General features: G+C 41.2%; 1 protein-coding gene across 3 annotated transcripts in view; it reads right to left on the minus strand.

Moving 5' to 3' along the window:
* DPP6 (dipeptidyl peptidase like 6) overlaps positions 1-24,557 on the minus strand; it is a 575,985-nt gene that overhangs the window by 479,638 nt on the left and 71,790 nt on the right. The window contains exon 1 of one of the 3 annotated variants that reach the window (XM_030009650.2): positions 6,057-6,077. The exons of the other annotated variants lie outside the window; for them this stretch is intronic. Within the exon in view, the coding sequence (XP_029865510.1) occupies positions 6,057-6,062 (6 nt within the window). The 5' untranslated portion in view covers positions 6,063-6,077. Of the gene's footprint in view, positions 1-6,056; positions 6,078-24,557 lie in introns of those variants that run through there. 3 annotated transcript variants of the gene reach the window in all.

Here is a 24,557-nt window from a genome sequence, read left to right on the forward strand (position 1 = left end):
ATAGAGAGTAAGGTTTATATCTACCCTGTAGCAACTCTGCAGTAATTCCTCTTTGTAAACAAGCTCTGTGTTTTCTCTTTCATCGCCAGTTCTCAGCATTGCCTATGCAGCTATAGTATGCCAGGACTGGGCCCGAGAAATTAGTCCTTCAGGGCTTTAGAACTGGTTATTCTGTTCTAGGTGTCTCCTTTACACCAACTTCCTTCACAAGTTACCCCACATCAATTTATATTTTCAGTAAGTTATGAAACAATAATACTGACATTTCCTAGTTAGAAGAGACATCTTCAAAGCTAGTGCTGGTTTTCTGGAATTGATTATGCTGGAACAATCAGATCCTCATCCTCCTCTCTTTTTGCTGGATAAGGCTACAAGCATCTTTAGAGGACCTAGATTACAGCATTTAATAAAGCTAATACCTAAACTATAAACAAAGCCCTTGAGCCCAAAGAAAGAAAAACTAAAGCTCTGATAGTCCTAAAAACCACAATGAGAGAACACCACTTAACCTTTAGTTTTGACTACACCTGGGAAATTCCATCACCTCTGGGCCATTACTGCTGTGCCGATTAGATCCGCTCTCAGCAGGGTTGCTCAGGATTGTGGATTAAAACACTAGTGCCAGCTGATAGTTCATCATTTGTAGATGAACGAGTGGGACACTTTTAGATTTCCCAGTGGAGGCTAGGCCCTTAAGGCTGCTTTATACCTTATCAGGAAGGAAGGGGAAGAAAAAAAAAAAAAGCACTTTGCTTTGACATCTACCTTCAGTGATACAGCACTCTACTCCCCAGCAGGAGGCCCAACCTTGTAAAACAGACTGTACTGAAAAAAAAAAATTCAACTGTCACTTGAAAATGCTGAAAATTAGACAATAATGCTTTGGTAGAGAAATGATGTATTTCTTTAGCATTGTATGTACATCAGACTTAAGTTAATCTCATCAGTCAGTTGGCTGAGAAATGAAAAGCTGGGTTTGAAATACTGAAATGGCTTTATTATGAGATGTTTGTCATGGACTCAAAAAATACATGTATATATTCACACGTATATATCTATGTATATGCACACACTTAGCAATCAATATTTAAACTCTTTAAAAGAAGAGAAAGTCATTCTCAACCTTTTCCATTTATGAAAGTAGATCTAGATACCAACATGCTGGAAATAAGTAATTATTACTAATTTTGATAATAGTTGCAATGTCATGATTATTTTTTAAACTTGCAAGATTTTTGATAAATTTTAACTTTGTAAAAGAACATTTTAAAAGAAAAAAAAGTATTTTCAACAAATTAGGACCAGACACAGGGAATATTTAATCAACCACTGTATTAATGAAACACGCTTTAAAAAAAAATTACATCCAGATGACTGCTTTCAAACTGGTAGGTTTCTTGTTAGACCTGAATTTGCTCAGCTCTCATCTGTCTTCAGAGTGATGATTTCCCATTTCCTTGTTAATTCTTTTTCTGACACTATAGTCATTTTGGAGACTAATTTTTGCTACCAGTTGGATTGTAAATCTTAAGTTATGAGTTTTTTGGGGCAGTTACCATGTTTTCACTGTGCTCTGAGCACCATGGGAGTCCTGGTCTGTAACTTAGGCCTCACAGGCACTGAAGTCATACACAGTCATTCATAATTAAAGGCAATGATTATATCATGTCCCACATCTCACAACATCTTTGCTTTAGCTGTTCAGTCAGGCTCACCAGTTAAGAGAATTTTACTGAGCTCAAAACAAGAGCTCTCCCGGCAGTGTCCAACACACTAGCAGCTCCTCAGGACTCTGCAGCCCCTGGCACCTTGTGCGGTATGGTAGAGCATATCTTTCACCATCATGCTGGAGAACACGCCAATCCCTCAAGAACAAGCAGTGGAGATAAGTAAGGACTTGTAGTTGAAGAATGGAACAAAACCCACAATCAGAACACAGAAGGGGCAAGTGAGGAACTAGATGGACTCAAGACCTTTGTCCATAACACTGAGGACAGATTGGAGGAAAGAGACCAAGGAATTCTTGTGGGCAGTCATCAAGAGAATAAAGATTCACAGGGAACTGGGCTTAGGGAGGATGGGAAATTCATTTGTACCATCCAGGCCCATACCTTTTCCGAGACAACAATTAGACCCAGGTTTGCTACTGTTTTAACAGAAGTGGTATGTGGTTCTTGGGATAAGTCAGACAAGGACAGATTAATTCTCCATCCACAAGGAACCCTTTCCCGATCTTCATCTTTAAACATCTTGAGTGCCTCTCCTTATTCCTACTCCTCTCTCCTGGAAAAACCTTCACTCAAAGGGAAACTGCCAACATGTAAATTTACACCAACCTCACTTCCTTTCCATCAAAGCTAGTTCAGAATGTAAAAAGCTTGGTGAAAATTTATAATGTTGAGTAACACTGAAATATTTGTTTTATCCTCCACCCTCAATATTTTGTTCTTTTACTTGTTACTCTTTGAAAATGAAGTGTATTTTTGAACCCTGTGTACTTCAGCCTGGCACCTTCTTTCTCTCTCAGAAGATGTGGCAGCAGGAAGAAGGTTATGGCAGCCACTGTTGGGTTGGGACATCTGAGAGCCTCACTTAGGGCTGTGCCCTACTGTGCCAAATGATCTACAAACCATTGTCAAACTAGCAGACAATTGCCAATATGAACAAATACTCACTTTGACCCTTTGGGGACACTTAGCACTAGTCAAGCAAAGGAATATCACAACACATGCCTATTTTATCTCCTCCCAGATGCAGATTATGGCAACTTGGCAGAAAAGAAACTTTTTAGGCTGTCAGTGCAGAGCAATGAAGGGATCATATGACATGGTGGTCTACTGTGCATTCAGAAAATGGTTTCTTTGCTTAGAAGCAAATTAACCGATTTTTATGTTTGAGGGGTTTTGTTTGTTTTTGTTTTTCTAAGTACACACAGCTAACAAAAACAGCTCGCTCTAACAAAACCAGCTAGCTTGTTTTGCCCAAACCTTACACTTCACTCCACAGAGCTCTGACATTGCTTACTGTGAAATTGGAGCTGTGCTGAAAGAGGATTTGGATCCTAGCATGGAACTCAAATCAGTGTATCAGAGTGATAAGACCTAACAGCAGTGAGTAAGCTTCTGCAGTGATCTTATAAACCTATCCTGTGGGCAAACTCTGTTCTACTTTCAAAAGTCTATTGTAGCAGTACTGAATGTGGGAATTTGGAAACAAACCACAAGACTTGTGCCCTTATTTGCATGTTAATCCCTAGAATGCTTTTCCATGTCACAGCTACTTCATAGCTTGCAGATATTAGTGTCAACTCTTGACTTCAGAGTGAAAGTTCAAGGCCTTTGCTTATGTGTGCACTGGACTCTTTCTAACATGCAAAAAATGTTCTAGTTCTTTCCCCACATTTAAGTTCTTTGGCAACACAGTTTTAAGTACATCGGCAAGAAATGGCACTGGTTGCACATCTCTGACAAATCACACCAAACTCTGTCATGGCAAAATAAAATAGATCAAAGCATCTTTCTCTGAACAGTGCACAAATAATGTTCAAAGCTCAAAAATGCAAATGAAATCACATTTGCTATTAGCCTTCTGATTACAGGCAAAAAGCAAGAATCTTTTGTTGCATAACATGCTGGAAGAGGCCCAAACTCTTCTTTTTCTTCCTTGGAGAACTTTCCTTCTCTCAGACTGAGTAAGCAGGCAATAACTAGGGGAGCAATGACATGGTGTTGTGCTTCCCTTCTCTTTCTTTTAGCCCTTATTTGCTCTAGGAAACCTGGGTTGGCTATCTTGAGTGCCCTGGCCTCCCACTCCAGTAGCAGCTTGATAATCTTAGGTGAGGGTGATGCTATGCCTTAATAACCTCAGAGGGCAGCGTGCTTCTGCTTTCGAAGTCCCAAGGGTCTCATTAGAGGATCTGCTAAATCAGGCTTGTATAGTCTGTCATTAACTGCAGAATTTAATTAGTCTAAGTTTGAGCTGATTTGCATTTAGGAAAGACTGAAGCTTGCTGAGTCGTTGCCGTTATCATGTTGCGTTTATCTTTTCCTCTGTTTTCTAAGGGGTTTTTTACAGTACATAAAGGTCAGGGGAACAAACAGTCTTGGTGCAAAGCCAATCCTAAAGATGCAGTCATACTGGGGACTTAGATAAATGCTTACTAGTAACAGAACAGACTTAGTAGCAATACTGGAGTATACCTCCCCCACATACCAACATTAGCACAGTATAATCAAAAGAAATTATGAGAAGGCTAAGATGATGGAGCTCTTGCAATAAGACTCTGAAATGCACCCACGGGACATGCATTTGCAAACTGCTTATTTAAAAAATACAAGTTCCCCATAACCATAATGTCATTGAGAAAATGCCCGATGACTTCAACGAGAACACTGCTAAGCCTGACACTTTTGGTAATCGCATCTGTGACGCTGAACTGCTGATCAAGCTTTTTGCTGTCTTTTAACTACATCACCCTGGATGAAGACTTGGTAAAAAACATCCTGGTCTGTTCTCTCACTTTTAAAGTTTCAGTGATCTTGCCTGCAGTATTAACATGGTTTATATTCTGAGTATTGGCAAAAAGAAATTATTTCCTTCAGAGTTCTTGCAATGTCACTGGAGAACAGGAGCTCTGCTGCTCTAGCAGAATGTCTCATTTCCCATCTCGCCGGGTCTCTACCATGACAAGTTCCTACTTCAGTTCTTTGCACAACACCACAGATCTGAGAAGCCCGGTGAAAAGCTTTTTCTATTCTCATTCTAAACACAGCCAAACATAATCACTCTGTGCCAAAAGGAAAAGACTGCAGCTGGTAAGGAAATTAAATTTACTCCAGATCTTCCAGTAATGCATTATAGCATAAATGATGGAGGGATAACAATCAAGACATGCATAAAAATGTCTCAGAGAGCACTTTAAAAGTTTAGGGCTTTATCTAAAAGAGCAAAAACCCATCTAGTAACCACGTCTTTTTTTTTTTTTTTTTTTTACTTGTGGAATGGATTAATAAGACGAACAATGTATTAACAGCACCAATACAAAGTTTACTCTGTAGTATTCATTTATCACACAGCTCTTTTGAATCTCAGTAAATGCTAGGTCTTTTGCCAATTTTTTTTTAATGGAAGATTGTAATTTCAAAGACCAAGACTTCCAAGACAGCTCATAAATTTTTCTTCAGTGCAACCCACCCCTTACTGGGCCTTATTTCCCAAAAGTGCAGAGATCCTCCACCAAGAATCTTTAAAATGTCCTCTTGAACACTGGAAAACAAATGCCTCCTACAGAAATCACTCCTGTAATTCTTGCTTTCACACCATTAGAGTAAAAAAGTTGTATATTAGAACACAAAAAGAATCGTGCCTCACTTTTTACCTTTGAACATGTTTTTCATCAGAATTTCTCAACTGAACCTGCATTAAAAAGCTCAATCAAAAATCCAGAATATCGAAATTACTTCACTGTCTTTGCACCCAAATAGCTAAATTCATATTCAAAAAACATTTTGATGTTTCCTATTAAGTGAATATTAGGTCTACTGGAGAAACTGACAGAAATTCTAAGATATGAACAATTTGTGGAAATTTTTTCACCCTCTCTAAAATTGCTTTCAAGCACCTGGAATGCATTGCTAAGCACTATACAGAAATGATCCTGTTTAGCCTATTAGATTTCAATTTCAATTGGAGAAAAATGCATTTGTGAAGTATTTATATACACAAAGAAGCATAACATTAACTGCACTGTGGAGATGTTATCACTTAGAGCCACTGAGTGCCTCAACTACAAATTAGTGGATAATTAATTTAAAATAGTCCTGTACTAGAACACAGAATAACGTAGTTGAAGGAAAAAGCTGTAATAGTTCCCATGGTAGAATTTTCTTTATAGGAAGGACATGAATATTACATCAATTTACTTAGCAATGAAATATTGAAACAGGTTGTAGGGTAGTGTTGACCTTACACAATACAGGGCCTTAAGTAAGATTTAGAGGCCCAGCGCAACATTAATCCCAAATTTGCCTCAGCCCCACCTTGAAGTCCTGTCTTACCTCCATCTCTACTGCCCTGTTTCCTGCCTCTTGACATGCATAAGTGAAGTCACTAGCTCCTCTTTTACAGGGTTACGAGCAATCAAAAATTATTTGATACATGCTTTCGGGTAAGAGCTTGAACACAAGCAGTTGTGGCAGAGCCACAATCCCTGAAGCTGGAAAAGGGGGGGAGGGTTGGACTAGTGCATCTCCAAACAGTCGCTGCACCACCGTTGTGTAAGACCCGCTCTGGTGGCCTGCAAACCCTCACCCACGTGAGCATCTCTGCACGTGACGCTCCCCAGTGAGTTCCAAGTACGAAACGCAGATGCAAGTTGCTATGCTCTTAAGCATTTGCAGATTCAAAGCCTTGGCTTTCGCCTAGGCCTCAGACGAGGAAAATTATGTCTGGTCGGGGCCAAACTGTTTCAACTGCATATTTAAATTTTCAGTAAGCAAATTGTTTCTTATGGAATAGTTTTTTCTTACATAATGCATTTCTCCTTTCTAAAATTTTCTTTATACATCTGTGTAGAAACCCATTGCAAGTTTACAATTACAATCAAGAGGTAACTTTCTACATGGAAAGAATTTTATTACTTTCAAGCTCTTAGGAAAAAATACTTGGTTTTGTCATTTGTTTTTTCCCCCCTGTTTACTGAGATACTAACGTAAGTTTATTTTTGGTGATTAACTTTAGGCTACTTAAGGTTTTTCAGCATATTCAAATATATCTGTAACCTCAGTCCACGCAGTTGAAAAAAGAATGTATATATCAGTAGCGAATAATATATATGCATTAAACAAAATTCTTCCTTCTTGAAGTATACTTCATGTTTCCTAAAGCCCCACCGACAAATCACTGATATCTCAGGTAACTGTACTCTTTGCAGCTGCTTTGCAGCATTTTGCAGGAATGCTAGGGGCACAAAACAGATGTTTTCTGTGCTATTCCAATGACACTGAAGAGAAACAGTCATTCATATTAGAAATTTTCAACTGCCTAGGTACATTCTTACAGTTATTAATTTAGTTATTTTTCATCTTTAAATATGTTTTATTTAATTTTAAAATGTTATTTTTAGTTTTAAAACTAAAAAGAGGATTAGTGGTGGAGGATTTCTTTACAGTGGCAAAACTGTGTAAATTTCATAGCAATTTTAAGGTACTGCATGATTTCCCATAGCCTTCCCCAATGATTCCATTTGTATCATTATTTCCCCAGGAAACAGTAATCTGTGACTGCAATAAAGTACATCAACAGCTTTGCATTACTTCACGGTAGTGTTGCTATTAATGTTTTTCACGTCCTAATGATGAAGAGAGACTTCCTGTAGTAAAAGCTGCAAGTATATAAATGTAACTAAATTAAAATTGCTGGAAAGCACACCACTGTTTTCCCAGGAAACTAAAAAATAGTTTAAAAATAGCCTTAATAAATGACAAACAACTTTAATTAAAAAAAGAGCTTACAGCCCAACGCTCCTACTGCCTGTAATAAAGCTGTAAGCGGTAAGCTACTTCCTGCAAACAAGTCCTGATACAGCCAGGGCTCAAATTTGCAGAATGATTGTATCATCCAGACTGATATTAATTCTGAAGAAAAATCGGGACTTCTGAATTATTAAGGAAGACTGTCATTGAAGTTTTCATTGAACATCCGTATCCTGAAGCCATATAAATGTCACAAAAAGCCACAGCACTTTGGCTCTGATTCAGCACAATTCTTAAGAGTCAATCAAACCACCTCTATATTTAAAATGAAGCATGTGCATAGTGTTCCCTGCTGAATCAGGCCTCAGATTCCAACTTCGCTTTATGAATCTCTGACTATCATGTTTCTAAGCAGAACCTAGGGTCATAAATTCCACAGGAAAATGCTTACAGACCTCAACAGAACCTTCTTTGTCTATATAGAGGGAAAAGTACTATAGATTAAACTAGGATGTGAATTTATAGTCCATTTACTGCTCCATGCCAGTTCCTTAGGTGAACACTTGGTGCCCTTGTTCATTATAACTTTAAACACTTCCAAAGTATACTGTTTAACAGCAAACAAAGGTTTTCTTGATAAGGACTAAGGACCTGTTTACACTGAGATTCTCGGGAAGATACATGTAAATTTACTTTGTAGACGGATGAGTTATGCCACGTTAAATATCTGAGAGGATAGTCCCATATGGAATTAAAATAGCTTTAATTTAAGGTAGCTTAATCCATTTCATGAGTAAAATAAATAAAATGAAATGAATGCTACTTTAATTCTGAATGAGAGTTCTGTGTGGCTTAAATAGCCAATTAATAACTATTTAGTTAATTCAGATGAACCATGCTGAGGAACCCCAAGCAGACGAACTCTGACAGTGTCCAAACAGAAGTAAGAAGGGGCAGGTGGTCTTGTATAAATGTTCCCCCTCATCTGCAACACAGCTATGTGGGACAAGGCAGAGAACAGTAGCGCTGCATTTTCAGACTGGCTCCTGAATGGCTAATTGTGGCCGTATTTTAAGAAGACGCCATTCTCGTCGTACCTCTGGAGCAAGCCTCTGTACAGTTCTTTGCACGCAGGATTCTATTACAATCACTTGTTAGTTTCAAATGAATTCCCGTGTGCTGACTGGCAAGAAGAGGGCTGAGACCTGTGGGCTATAACCCTGGCGGAGGGCAGGCACTCATCCATCCCTGTGCTAAGCAGAACAATCCTCAGCCCTCACCCTCTCCCGGCGGCGTGGCAGCGTTCAGCACCACGGACAGCTCCCGACCCTCAGCCCCTCCACCGCCTCACCAGCCGCTCCGTCTTTCACGATTTTGAAGCCTTGCGAAAGGCCCTTCCAAAGAAATGCCTTTGAATCGAGAACCAGAGGGTAAGGTAACACAGCACAGGTCCTTCGGAAAGGGAAGGGTTCAGGCTGGGCTTTTCCAGGCCACTTGGAGGATTATTCTGCTTCCTGAGAACCAGGAATTCAAATCTCATCAAAGCTTTTGGAAAACGTCTGACTAAGCAGCAACTTTTATCCTTTAAGAAGGATACTCATAACATCGCTCAAAGCTCACTTAAGTAACTAATTGATTCTGTGATTCGAAATGACCAGGCCTGAAGGAAAGAGCAATCGAACTACAGACTTGGTTTTCTTCCTCGCTTCTGTTAACTAAAACCTGCTGAGGAATTCTGGAAACATTCAGCCTGGCTGTGGAAGCACCTTCCTGGAGTGCCCTGCTGTGAGCTAAATCTACTTGGAATTAGGTGGCTTTACTCTAATTTCCAAAGGCATTGTGTGTGCATGCATGGGGAATACAAACACCACTTCTCAACAAAAACAGTGAGCAAACCTGCTTTTGTACAGGAGCAGAGTGCTGGCATTTTGGTGTAAGTGCTGAGCTGGACTTAAAATGGAAAAGCAGAGCAGTAAAATAGTGCACAGAATCAATGCTCTTCTGTAGTGTCTGTCATCCAAGGATCTCCAAATGCTTTAAAAGTTACTCTTCAGCAAGCCATACAATACTTCCATGTGATAGACAAACGTTAAGTTGCCCACTTTACAAATGGGTAAAGACAGATACAGTGAGGTCAATTAGAGTTTGCTGAAATAGCGATTTTTTTTGCACCAAAGTAGCTGCATCAGTGCAAATCCATGCCACAAATATGTTACAAAGTAGCAGTATGCCTTATTCTTTGAAACAGGATCATACTGCGTCAGCAACAAGCTGCATACTGAACTGAGGGACCACATCTACTTTCAGTGTTGCTCCAGAATATCCCAGTCTCCAGAACAGCCAAAATAGATACCCCCTCCACACTTGTCTGACAGGCAAACAGTCAGCTTTGATATACGTGAAAAGAAAAGGAGAAAGGACGTAGTAAAGTCAGCTCAGAGATAGATAGAAAATGCTGATAAAGAAAGACACGCTAAGAAGAAAAAAAGAAATAGAATAGAAAATCCTAAATTACCTTCTGTTCCCTTGGCTGTCTCACAAAATAAGGACCCAATATTAAATTTGTTCAGGTTTGCAAGTCTATAACAGTAACACCTGCAGCAGCTGTTTTGGCACCAGTATTAATACTTCACCTTTAGACAGATCTGAAAGATCAATATACTGTGAGTTTCCACTAGAGACAGTAATTAAACAACAACACCCCCACAAACAAACAAACAAAAACCCAAAACTCAAACCCACCCAAACCCTCAAATGAAGTAATTCTTTGATATAATCTGCCCAATGACTGATTGAAGTTTAATTGCCTTAACTTTTAGCAATGAATAATAGCCACCTATACAACAATCTGATTAGAGAGCACAGATTCCATTTGTTATAATTAAAAATCTTGTTCAATGTCTTTCGCTTCATTGGTCATTTGGTTAGAAAATGCAGACTCATTTATGAAAGTGATAATCAGGGTCATTTATAGGATCACTCCATCCTACTCACAGCTCCACAAGCCTCTGCTGTGCAATGCTGGGACAGCCCAAGTGAAAAGGGAACAAAAACATCCTTTGCAACAAAAACGTCCTTTGGTCTATCTGGGTCAGTTTGCTAATAGCCACGATTTTTTGTCATTACAACACAGAAGACTGCAGATAGCATGGCTAGAAAGACATGGTGCTTATACACTGCAGCTTTGAGATGGTTTAGTATTGGTTTTGCTTTAAAAAAAGCCACATCGCCTCATTCTCCATAGCAGTTGGCACCCAAACTCTGTGCAGCTTTTGTGTACAGAAAGATGCAACTACCCTGCAAGCAGCTAAATCCAATGCTTTGGATTCAATATTTATCAATCACATTTTGCAAAAATATATGTAGAAGTGTTCCTTGCCACATTGCTGAGTGAAAAAATAGTAATAAATAGGAACAGTGTAACACAGTGTAACATCCAAATTCTCTCCTGGTGAAGTTCAGAGACTGTCTGCCTCTCCTGTACATCACAGCAAAATAAGACCATGACCTAGATACACACCATAACCCTATAAAGGTACAGGGATGTAAACCATGAGGAGGGCATGACTTCCATCCCACAATACACTTGCAATCACAGGAAAGGCCTGAAGGAAGGAGAGGGTGGAAGCTCGATCTTCCAGTCTGGGGAGAAAATCAACCAGGTTAGGACTGCAGTTAAAAATTTTGTTACTGATGCTTTCACAGAGTTATTTTAGACAGCGATCCAGAAACATGCAGTCCATGCAAGGAGAAACAGCACTGTAGGAACTGAAACAGTATTTAAATGAATAATCCTTTGCAAATTAGCTCCAAAGAACTCATTGAGTGCTATGCTTCAGCACTTTTCTTCTTTTCTTTTCTTTTCTTTTTTCTTTTCTTTTCTTTTCTTTCCTTCTAAAAAAGCTCACATGAGTTATAGTGTAAACTTCGAGGTGTCTCCTTTAGGAAAAAACAACAAACCACTGGGCCAGCTTTTGTGCGTAACTCTTTTCTGAGTTAGTTGGCACCATTTTTGTAGATAGCTGCCAGCTACCCTGGGACACTGGAATCTCTCACCACAAGCTCACACTCCTGAGAATACACCCCACACTCTACCAACCATGCAAACCTGCTATGTAATAAGGATTACCTTAAGCAATAACATTTCTCTAGGAGCTATTTGTCTAAAGCCAACACACAAATCTCAGCAAATTTGGCAAGGCAAACAAGGACAGAATAAACTGTACTTAGAACAAATTAACAGAGGTGGGATTGTGATCAAGGGCAAGTTTAAATACAGTCGGGGTGCGACAGCCGCTCTGATACATCTATACAAGCAGGTCTGGGATGATATTAGATTAGTCATGGGAATATGGTGCTCAGAGCAGCTGCCTGACCCAGATGCAGTGTCAGTGGCTGACTACTTGAAAACAGGAGGAAGAGTGTCTTTCTGTGCTGTGGTTTCACCCTGGGCATCATTTCCTTTTCTGTGCTACTCTTGAAAGACACAAGGAGAACCAAGATCTAAATGGGTGGCACTGCAACCAGAGTGAATACCCAATGTGGGATTTGGATGCCATATTCAGCTAGGCATGTTTGAAAGTTTTGTCCATTTGGAGATCTTAGAGCAGTCTGCTTGAAACCAATCCATGGTGTATGCCAAGGACTTTAGGGATGTCTTCAATACTCATCAGCGCACTCTCGGTAATGAGTGTCTTTGAAAGTACATTTTTACAGGAATATTCATGGCTGCAAAGGAGCTATTGCATTCCTACTGTAAAAGCTGTAATGACTCCTCTGGAATCATCTCAGATCCAATGGGTCATCAAGACAAAGCAAGCTACACACTCCCATTACAGATCTCAAACAGCAGATGTCTGTCTTTCAGATGAAGACAGAGAAACAAGATAACCCTCAATAAAACATAGTTCCATCCTGTAGGCAGTTCTAGATCCAATCCTGCTCACTCAAGCAACCTGAAAGAAGTCAATTCATGCTTGAAATACCATGCTGAATATTAAAGGAGTTCTGCACGGAGACTGTGGTCTTGCATAAGCAAAGGATTAATTAAGCACTAACTATAGCTTGTGTCTAAATATGCTTTCTTCAGCCAGTTCAACTTACAGTACATTTTTAATGGTATTGATAGGCTGTAGACGGATAGGAAAAGTATGTGCTAAAAAGCAAAACAAAGGTGAGGAAAGGAAATTAAATCTCCATTTAACAGACAAAAATATTTCAATATTTGTTTTCCTTCCAAAGCAAGATGAAAACAACGACTGTTGAAACTTCCCAGTAAACAAAATTTCAGTTCCCATCAATCAAAATGTCTCATTTTATTAAAACTGAAATAATTAATTTTCCACGTATTATTTATATAACATAAAAGCAAACAACCATCAAGGACTACATTTCAAAGTTTTTTCCAGGTGTCAGACTTTGGCAGAGTACTTTAATTCCTCTTTTTCTAAACAAAGCATTATCAAAATCATGATGTTCTTATATGAGGTTAATGGTGCAAATACAGAAAGAAATATTTGATCTGAAAATTTTATACTAGATTCCACTATCTGTCAGAATTTTCTCATCAACTGAAATATTACCAATTTATTAATACATAGGATATTGCCTGATTCAGGAAAAAAAGTTAATTGCTGTGCACCATCTGTGACAAATACTGCTTAGATTCATAATAAAACCCTGATTCAGACACAAACATGGACATGAATAGACGACATTATCCTCAGTTTTCTTTGTAATTTAGAATAAACCTGTTCTACAAGTGTAGCTCAACTGCTATTGTACAGATTTACATGTTCCTATCATCTCTTACTGAACGCTGTATCTTCAATAGATCAATGACAATATGAAGTTAATTATAGACAAGTACTTGATCTTAGCACAATAAGACACAGTTTATGTGCTAAACAAATACAGATGGATAGTATGGGAGCTTAAAACACCACAGTCAAAACATACGAAGAAAGGGAATGGAAGAAATTATCACCCCTATTTTACAAACGGGGAACAGAGGTGTGGTTACCACAGAAGGAGGTGGTAGAGCTGCCGTGCACTGACACAGCTATCCTGTGCACAGAGGCATTGTGAGATTTGTCCTAGGTCATGCAGGAGATCAGTATCATATTCCCTCTAAATTCAAACTTGTTGCATGCCAATCCAAGCGTATTCACTGCAGGACAGTGCTTCTCCTCAGAAACCATACAACATGTCAAAGCCTGCATGAAGGAGATAAGCTGAGGGTACCACAACAGCCACTGCTCAGCATGGGTTCCTGTGAGCATTACGCTTACTGGCATTAAATACGGTTGTTGTTTTAAATTCCATTTTTTTATGACTAGATCAGATGCAACGCCCACTGGTTAAATATCACACACTCTCAATCAGATGCGAAGGCCCTACACTTTCCATTTTAACAAATCACAGTTGTCTTTCCTACACATCCTGGAGCCTCCAGTAGTCAGGAAGCCTTTAAAGCCATTTGACTCCATGTATCTCCAGCAGGCAAATGAAGTGGCAACAGTGAAATGTTACCACACTCTGCAATCACAATGGACACCAAGGGCAACATATACTGTGAGAAGAAAACCTCGTAGACTATGGGGCTCAAGTGACACATTCATATAAAAGATTTACTATTCAGATTAACATGCTGAATTTTGATCAGACACTTTGCATTTCATTACCATAGGTTAGTCCTTCCTCTCGTTTATAGTCAAATCTCTAGACTTGCTTTTCTCCCCATGGCAGGACACATTTGCATTAACAACTTCTTAAGTTGCTCCATATCATAGCAATGTGGCACAGGCTTTTCAGTCAGATTGTGTGACACATACTTCCATTCCAGCATGGCATACACAGAACTGCATCAGTATTCTTTTGCTTCTCACCCCAGTCTGTCCTCGTTATAGCTGAGAATTGTTAGTGCCTTTCTTCTCATCATAAAGTTGTTTCTCTACAGAATCATCAATATCAGTTTTGCTTCTCACATCTTCAGCATACATTCCTACTGCTTGCAACCAAAATGTGTAACAAACAATACCACTGCCTTAGGACTTTCACTAACACCAATTTGTCCTGCCTCACACTCTCCTGTCCTCTTACAGACATACACGCTCTACCATTTTACTGATGCTGCAGAATCTTGAATGGACCTTCTTGCTGATGGTGCTTTGTCTCACCTTGTATCATAAAGCAGCTCCCTGCATCTCTTCTTCACCCTTGCTGATTTTATTCTCATGACTTACAGCATTTACAACCAGCCTTTTCAAAACTAATGCCCTATTTACCCACAGAAATGATACAGCTTGAGTAGTCTCCCTTTAGAAGGGCTCCTTCTAAGAATCGAAAACTAGTAAAGCTGACATGGGAGTCAATTAATAAAGAACTAAAGGATAGGAGTATAATTCATGTTAGTCTGTACAGGTTTCTGGAAAATAGGTATTGTCAAAAAATCCTGATTTCATTTCTTGATGAGATTACAGGTTTGATTGATAAAGGTAATGGTCTAGGTGTAATAGACCTAGACATTCACAGATGTATGTGACTTCGTTACTGGAACACCTTCCATCACTGGCCTCTGACAGCCTCCAGCCCCACTGCTACCATCTTTTCCAGTCACGTCTTTCACTGGCACAGTTGCCATCACATGGATGGGGGGGGTCAGGAGATGGGACCTTCCCCCACTCTCGTATCATGTGTGACATACAGATCCTTGCTGTTAGCACGCAGTGAAAGAAGGACATCAGTTCCTGAGTATGTGTGAAATTAGTGTAACAAGCCCCAGTGCAAGACCTTATAGAAGATGGTATTTATTGACAAAATCTGAACATGCTGGTTTTATCCACTCACACTCATTCTTTCTTAGAGTTCCTTCATCACACTGTCACATGCACCAAAATGTGTGTGTTCAGGTGGTCTGGCTGAGATGATTTGTATGTGTCACAGTGGACAAGGGATATAAAATATTAAGTTATCATAGGAACACTTGGGTTTTCTTGACTGGCAATGACAAGCTAGTTTTTTGGCAGGTCTTTTACACCTTTTATGAGCTAACAGTTGAGGAGGGGTGGTCCTTTGTTTCAGAATCTTGCCTACTTAGGCATTCATAAGTATTAGCAAGTTTGCAGCTCATTATCTGGCTTTGCTTGTGTGGAGTATGTCTGAAAAAATACACATCTGTTTGGCTACAGTGTAGCTCCTTATTGGCCTAACAGGAGAAGGAATTGTGCTAGTGTGCGTGATGTGCTAGCATCTTGTGGCCTTTCAGTGTCCTTAGAAAGCAGGGTCTTGTGCTGGAGAGACACCTGTACTGTGAGTTTTATCAGAGCCCAGGCCTTCTGGGCTTGACAGCACAGCACACTCCTCAGTTTTATTGCTAGGAACAATGTTCTTTATTATCAGCTCATGACATTCTTCACACTTATTTTGCTATTTTTTCCAGTGTTTACAGAAACACATTTGCATCCATATTTCATTCATACCAATCTTAATATTTCTGTTAAAAGTCTCTACATGTTTAGTTATGTCAGAGGAAAAGTGGTTTACTATGAGAATCTCCAAAAGGAGAAAGCACAAGATACTGAATCTAGCAGAGTGGATGTGCCAGTCTGACACATTTACAAGGCACAAGAGAAATAATTGAATCCGCTTTTCAGATAGTAAACGTGTTTACTGGGCTCAGCTTATGTGATCCAATGGACTCCACTAGCCTCAAGCACAATTTCTCCCATGTACACCAATGACAAAGACACTATACTATGATTACTTTAGATAGCTGGGAACCAGACTCTGTATCCTCCAATCCAACACTTCCTATGCATTGCAAGTTCTTGATGTGCCTGTGCATGAATTCACCAACTGCAGCATTCTTTGACATATGGACTCTACCCATTAGTGGAGACTGCGTGTGTCCCGACTACAAATTTAGCACGCTCTTTATTTCACTCCAGGAACTGAGACTTGAGCATCCGCGCTTCATACATGGCAATTTGCCTTTAAGCTGCTTTCAAAGCAATTGCTGCTAGCTCCCTGCAAAAGGCACAGTTTACACAGTTCACTCCAGAGCCTGCCCCACAGAGACATTGCACATTTGGGCCACATCTCCTTCTCCTGCGACTCTCCTCCAGCCTTGTCTCACTAGGCCTTGCACTTTCAACCCCCGCATGCAACACACACACGTTTGCATGTCACAGAACAAAACCATCATTCAGAAGGACTGAATCCTGCCCTTCAAACTGAAACCACACATACACAAATTATTTTAATTCCAGTAACAACAAGGCCACTTGGGGACCAGGGAGGGTCCTGCCAAGTGATGTGCAACGTGGACTCCATCAGTCACCTCCAGGGAGTTCCTGAGCAGTGTGGTCACAAGCTGGTTCACAGCAATTACTCATGCAGCTGGGGCTCTCTTCCTCCTACAGCAGACAAAGATTAGCAAGCAGGCAATGGATGTTAGCAACCGTCAATAACTATCAATTTAGGATAGATTCAAACTGTGACTGAAGACTGAAAGCTTCCCCATACCAAAATGCAAATTGCCCAGCATCTTTCGGTCTTTCCATTGTTCTGCCTTTCTTTAGTTGCATCTATTCATAACGTGTCTTCTTTAATATAGCAGGAAGCAGGGAGCTCAGGATAGCACTACAGCCATTTGTCACTGCTCTGTGGATTAGCCCACTTTGTCTCAATGTTTTCTGTGATGCCACTGTTAATATGCAATGCTTCACAAGGATATAACTCCTTAAAAACTTAAGAGGGTAGGTTAAAAAAAACCAAAACAACAAACCTGAATGTGAAAATTAAATACTAGGGAACTCTCTAGAAAACAGAGATTTCTCTGGGGGGAGGGGAACCTCAATCCATCCCACTTCTACCAGTTTGATGCCAGTGCCAGCAATAGATGCCTGGAGAGGGATCACAGGTCAGCAGGAGAGCACCTGAAGAGCAGCACAAAGGAATTCCAGCCACTCCAGCCAGTAAGTCAGCTTCATTGGGGCCCAACTTAAATCCTTCTATGCAAACACACGTGTAAAAAAGAGGAGTTAGAGATGTGCGCACACCTGCAGGGCTATGATCTTACTGGCATCACGGAGATGTGGTGGGATGGCTCCTATGACTGGAGTGTTGCCATGGAAGGATACAGGCTCTTTAGGAAGGACAGGCAGGGGAGATGAGGAGGGGGTGTCGCCCTCTAAGTCAATGACCAGCTGGAGTGCATGGAGCTCTGCTCTGGGGATGGACGAGGAGCCAACTGAGAGCTTATGGGCCAGGATTAAAGGGAGGGCAGGGACAAGTGACATTATAGTGGGGGCCTGCTACAGGCCACCTGACCAGAAAGACTGAGCGGATGAGGCCTTCTGTACACAGATAGGAGGAGCATCATGTTTACAAGCCCTGGTCCTCATGGGGGACTTCAACCACCCTGACATCTGTTGGAGGGACAACACAGCAGGGCATAAGCAATCCAGGAGGTTCTTGGAATGCATTGATGATAACTTCCTTCTCAAAGTGATAGAGGAGCCAACGAGGAGCGGTGCTATGCTGGACCTTGTTCTCACCAACAAGGAGGGGCTGGTGGGGAATGTGAAGCTCAAGGGCAGCCTTGGCTGCAGTGACTGTGAAATGGTGGAGTTCAAGACCCTTAGGGCAGCGAGGAGGGTGCACAGCAAACTCATTACCCTGGACTTCAGGAGAGCAGACTTTGGCCTCTTCAGGGATCTGCTTGGTAGAGTACCATGGTTCCCTGGAGGGAAGAGGGGCCCAAGAAAGCTGGTTAATATTCAAGGATCACCTCCTCCAAGCTCAGGAGCGATGCATCCCAACAAAGAAGTCGTCAGGCAAAAACGCCAGGAGGTCTGCATGGATGAACAAGGAGCTCCTGGACAAACTCAAAGACAAAAAGGAAGCCTACAGAGGGTGGAAGCAAGGACAGGTAGCCTGGGAGGAATACAGAGAAATTGTTCGAGCAGCCAGGGATCGGGTTAGGAAAGCTAAAGCCCTGATAGAATTAAATCTGGCCAGGGACATCAAGGGCAACAAGAAACGCTTCCATAGGTACATCGGTGATAAAAGGAAGACTAGGGAAAATGTGGGCCCTCTCCAGAAGGAAACCGGAGACCTGATTACCTGGGACATGGAGAAGACTGAGGTACTCAATGGCTTTTTTGCCTCAGTCTTCACCAGCAGGTGCTCCAGCCACACCACCCAAGACGCAGAAGGCAAAGGCAGGGACTGGGAAAATGAAGAACTGTCCACCGTAGGAGAAGATCAGGTTCAAGACCATCTAAGGAACCTGAAGGTGCACAAGTCCACGGGACCTGATGAAATGCATCCGTGGGTCCTGAGGGAACCAGTGGATGAAGTAGCTAAGACACTATCCATCATATCTGAGAAGTTGTGGCAGTCCAGGGAAGTTCCCACTGACTGGAAAAGGGGAAACATAACCCCCATTTTTAAAAAGGGAAAAAAGGAAGACCTGGGAACTACAGGCCAGTCAATCTCACCTCTGTGGCTGGCAAGATCATGGAGCAGATCCTCCTGGAGACTATGCTAAGGCAGATGGAAAATAAGGAGGTGATTGGTGACAGCTAACATGGCTTCAGTAAGGGCAAATCATGCCTGACAAATCTGGTGGCCTTCTATGACGGGGTTACAGCATTGGTGGATAACGGAAAAGCAACTGACGTCATCTACCTGGACTTGTGCAAAGCATTTGACACTGTCCCACACAACATCCTTGTCTTGAAATTGGAGACATGGATTTAATGGATGGACCACTTGGTGGAAAAGGCATTGGCTGTATGGTTGTGCTCAAAGAGTTGTGGTCAATGGCTCAATGTCCAAGTGGAGAGCAGTGATGAGCGGCGTTCCTCAGGGGTCAGTGTTGGGACCCGCGCTGTTTCACATCTTTGTCAGTGACATGGACAGTGGGATTGAGTGCACCCTCAGCAAGTTTGCCAATGACACCAATGTCTGTGGTGCGGTCGACACACTGGAAGGAAGGGATGCCAACCAGAGGGACCTTGACAGACTTGAGAGATGGGCCCATGTAAACCTCATGAAGTTCAACAGGGCCAAGTGCAAGGTCCTGCACATGGGTCAGGGCAATTCCAAGCACAAATACAGCCTGGGCCATGAGTGGATTGAGAGCAACCCTGAGGAGAAGGACTTGGGGGGTGTTGGTTGACAAGAAGCTCAATATGACCCAGCAATGTGCACTTGCAGCCCAGAAAGCCAACCATATCCTGGGCTGCATCAAAAGAATCGTGACCAGCAGGTCGAGGGAGGTGATTCTACCCCTCTACTCTGTGCTGGTGAGACCCCACCTGCAGTACTGCATCCAGCTCTGGGGTCCCCAACACAAGACATGGACCTGTTTGTTAGAGGAGGTGCAGAGGAGGGCCACAAAAATGGCCAGAGGGCTGCAGCACCTCTCCTGTGAAGACAGGCTGAGAGAATTGGGGTTGTTCAGCCTGGAGAAGAGAAGGGTCTGGAGAGATCTTATAGCAGCCTTCCAGTACCTAAGGGCACCCTACAAGAAAGCCGGAGAGGGACTTTTTACAAGGGCATGTAGTGATAGCACAAGGGGTAATGGCTTTAAACTGAAAGAGGGTAGATTTAGATTAGACATAAGGAAGAAGTTCTTTACTTTGAGGGTGGTGAGGCACTGGAAGAGTTTGCCCAGAGCGGTTGTGGATGCCCCAACCCGGAAGCGTTCAAGGTCGGGTTGGATGGGGCTTTGAGCAACCTGGTCTAGTGGAAGGTATCCCTGTCCATGGCAGAGAGGGCTGGAACTAGAAGATCTTTAAGGTCCCTTCCAACTCAAACCACTCTGTGATTCTCTGATTCAAATGTGGTAGAGCTGTATAAACAGGGAAAATAAGGAATCTTCAGAGGAAACCAAAGCAGCCTTTCCCTGAAAATACTGGAAAGCTAAATTTTGTGCCTCTGAATTCAGCTAAAATGATCACACTCCTCCTCATCTATTTAATCTCTCCCTAAACGGGTGTGCTTTTTCTCCTCATTTTAACCCATCAAAAGACCTGAATGGCTAATATGATTCTCTCTGCTACATTTTTACACCTTGGCAAGTTGCTTCTAGGCATACCGTGGGGTCATTTTCCTTTCTTCATTTGGTAAATAATAACCCCCTTATTTCTACAGTGGGACTCCATCTCATTTCACTTGCTTTAGTGAATAGATGGATAAATCACCTTTGACTTCATGTAATTTTGCCTTTTCTTGCAAGACTTCAGAGCATCAAGCTCTTTTTTTTTCCTGAACTGAATTAGAATTCTTTTGATTCCAATTTTTTTTTTTTTTATTGTAGATACAGGCATGATGGACTGACTAAAATTGCAAAGAAACCTGTAAGGACATTATATTTTATGAAAAACATCTGCAATTTATACTTACAGCCAGCTTCAACTCTTAAACACTCCAAATCACGGTCAGGTGAGGTTTAGGGACAAACACATGCATAATTCATGAAAGCACAGCCATTACTGGTAGCTCTATAGAATAAATAGTCCTTGGTAGACACTGTGCATTTGAAGGATGCACCATATTCACGCTAGCAATATGGACCCAAATTGATATTTATGGTGTACTCACAATCCATTCAATTCTGTTTCCATTTAAACACACTGGTGAAATACAGTGCAATATTCTGTTTCAGTTACTAGCAAAAGATACACAACTTCAAGCAGAGCTCCCGATAGTCAGAGAGTGCAGAAGAGCTGATGACTGCACAGAGTCCACTAGGGATCTTGTTATGCCAATCTAATTAACCTGGAAAATGCTCAGCTAGCACCATGCTCTGGGCTCACACACAGATGGAAAACGGGCTGTTCAACTGTTGTGTGTGCAAGGCAGACTTCTCATAACTCCCAAGTCAGCAGAAACATTTAAGCATATGCTTACCATTAGTGTTAAACAGGTGCTTAAGTACACTGCTGAACAGGGAACATAACAAGGAGCACGCCTCTGGAGTACGTGATTTTTGCTTCAATTGCTATTGCATACATACAGGTTTTATTTATTTGTTGCCCGTAGATATTACCAACAGCCTCCCTTGCCTACCAAGACTGCAGTTCTGTTAAAATCTGAATAAGAAAATAGTGAGAGATGCTGTCTTTATAAAAAACAAGGTGTATCTGTAAAACCCAATATACTGGAACAAAAAAGGAGATAAGTAAATTTTATTTTTAAAATGTCTGTCATTTTGATTCCTACAAGAATGTCCAAATCCAACTGAATAGCACCTTTCTTAATGAAGTTTTTAACAAATTATAAATGTAAACGTACATGGTTTGTGCAAATGAAATAAAATGCACAGAGAATAACATAAAACCAACAGGGAATATAGCATGAACTTTCCTTCCCCAAGAAAGACTCTCAGATAGTGAGATCTGGAAAGGTTCAGTCATACTGATATGAACTACAATTAATTTCTGAATTACTGCTTTACCCACAGCATTTCACATATCCTTCATGTGGACCATAGATCCGGTTTTTAACAGAGTCAATAAACTCAGAGCTCATGAATAGTAATACTCCTGCATTACAATCATTTGCTTTACAAACTAGATCTTCATAAGAGGTACTTTCAGCCCCCTCACAGCCGGATGAGAAGGCATTAATATGAGCATATTTTTCACATCCTTATAATTAGGCACAAGAAAAGAGCAATACAAGCTTATTTCTAGGTTACTTTGGTTATATCATACACTGCAGAAGAACTACTCAGTATTTACAGAAAACATGCCAAGCTATCATTTCAATTTTTCTCCCCGTTTTTAATAACTTCAGTCCCAAATGATAAACAAATAAAAATGTTTCATTTCCAGCATGTTTTCCAGTTTATCATCATCAGTGAAAACAAACATAAGCAAAAGTGCAGGCATGCAGCATGCTCTGTGAAACATCTGATGGAGGAGCTGATGGGGTTCTCCATGGGGGACAACTTCCAAAACGAGATGAAGTAAAAACTCCAGAGCGCTTTTCTTAACCTGCAGCATCCTCCGGGATAACTACCTCACTCTGCTTTTTTTCTGCTTGCTTTCTAACCCTGTCCTTCACCTTTTTTTTCGTCAACTCCAGTATATTTCACTGTTTGCTGTCTTTAAAAAAAAAACACTGAAAATCCTTAATGACACAGAACATGGTGAGGTTTTGTGTTGAGACTCAGGTCTGAAGGCACCTGAGCCTCAGACAAATTTCTTACTCAATTCAGCAGCAGTAGTAAACCCGTTAAGTTCAGCAAAAGTTTTGCTTGAGTAAGTGCTGAATAATGACTACAGAATGAGGCCATCTAATGTGTGACTGGAATTCATGCCAAGTCTAACTGTCTCTACACATGCCTGAGTTGACAAAATCTTCTGGCCAGTATTCCCTGTAACTTGAGAGGGATTTTTCAGAGCATTGACCACTCTGCTTACCATCCAGTGCTTCATCTGGGCATGCAACATTCACCACTGTAGCTAATCCCACTGGCTTGAACTGTTAGTTTTCTCCTATTTGCTTTGACTGGACATTTGGGTGCAGCTCAAGGTAACCTCTAAAGTCATTATTCCATAATTAGGGGTGAGATGGTGGAAATACTTCATAGTTGGTAATAAAGTCAATAAACATTGAGGCACACCACAAAAGAGGCCTTATCACAAACAAAATACTGGATAGGTTGCTGGACGTGCACCGAGTTTGCAATTCTTCTATTGTGCCTTGTAAGCATACAGACTGGGAACTCCTATTTACAATGGAGGGTTGAACTCAGATTCAGCTACAGGTGCAATAATTCTCCCCCCTGGTCAAAATAACACAGGCGATTCCACTGCTCCTGTCCCCCCCCTTTACTTCTATAGCGATGAAGAGGGTATCACTGGACATACAGATCCCAAAGGGAAAATTCTGTGCTTGGAAACCACCTGCAAGACACACACTTCTTCCCAACGCACAGCATAAGCATTACAACACATGTGCTCCACGAATTTCCAGGACCTTACCAACACTATGGGAACTCGCTAAATATGATGCTCTATTGCGAAGGAATGCCAAGCTTCCTAAGTGAAAGCATTATGCATTTGTGGATTACACAAGATTTACAGTACATAAAACAATTCAATAAACGGGCTTTGCTTCTTAATTTCATGTGAGCCACTGTTCAGTACAACGCTGTACAGACAACACACATGCAAACACACAGACCTAGAAGAATAAATGCATATATTGCGCTTGTGATGACATTAAACCATTTGGACTAAGTAATTTTAAAGCCAGAGGTGCATTGTAACTTTCTAGGGCAGCTCTGTATACATGAAAACCATGGACCAAGCGATTTCTGCAGCATGATGGCATCTGGCCGAGATGGAACTCCTCTCCTCCTACAGCTGGACTGCGGTGCTGGGAGACCCCATCTGCTTCTGCACAAGCATGCTGGGACCTGGAAAGAGTAAAGCTCCAAACATCCAGCTCATGTATCCCCACATCCTGCTGCAGACGTGGTTGACAAAGCCTGGAAAGATGCACAGAGTAGTACTTGTCTCACGCAATGGCAGAGGCTTAATGGGGTGCTTAGTGCCATTTGAGATGCTCTGGAGTATCTATGACTATGTTTAAGCAAAGGACTCAAGACTTAGATATCTGCAGGGTAGATGTTTACGGTTCAGGTAGTACCCCGTATTTCCTTAAGTCAATGGAGGGAAATTGGCACTTAAGAATGCAGGTCCTCTCGCCCATTTCATACATCTACATGAAGATGGGATGAATCATACTGCAGACTCAATTGACTAAATTATAAAGAGAGCCCAGGCTGACTAACTTAGATGTAGATGTCTACACTGAAGAAGCCAATGTTTAGTCAGAGGAATCCTATCCCCATCTTGTTCTAACGAAGAACTTCAAGAGCCACAGAAACTACTGCACTCCCACAGAGACTGCTCCAGTACCTCATCACCTTCACTGCAAAAACTAGGCACTTTATCTTCTAGTCCAAAATGCTCTGACTCCAACTTCCAGCTTTGAAACTTGTTCTGCCTTTGTCAGCTACATTAAAGAGCCTGTTGCTACTAGGGGTTTTGTACTAAC

Source organism: Aquila chrysaetos, chromosome 3 (assembly GCF_900496995.4).
Source record: "Aquila chrysaetos chrysaetos chromosome 3, bAquChr1.4, whole genome shotgun sequence".
Classification (NCBI taxonomy): domain Eukaryota; kingdom Metazoa; phylum Chordata; class Aves; order Accipitriformes; family Accipitridae; genus Aquila; species Aquila chrysaetos.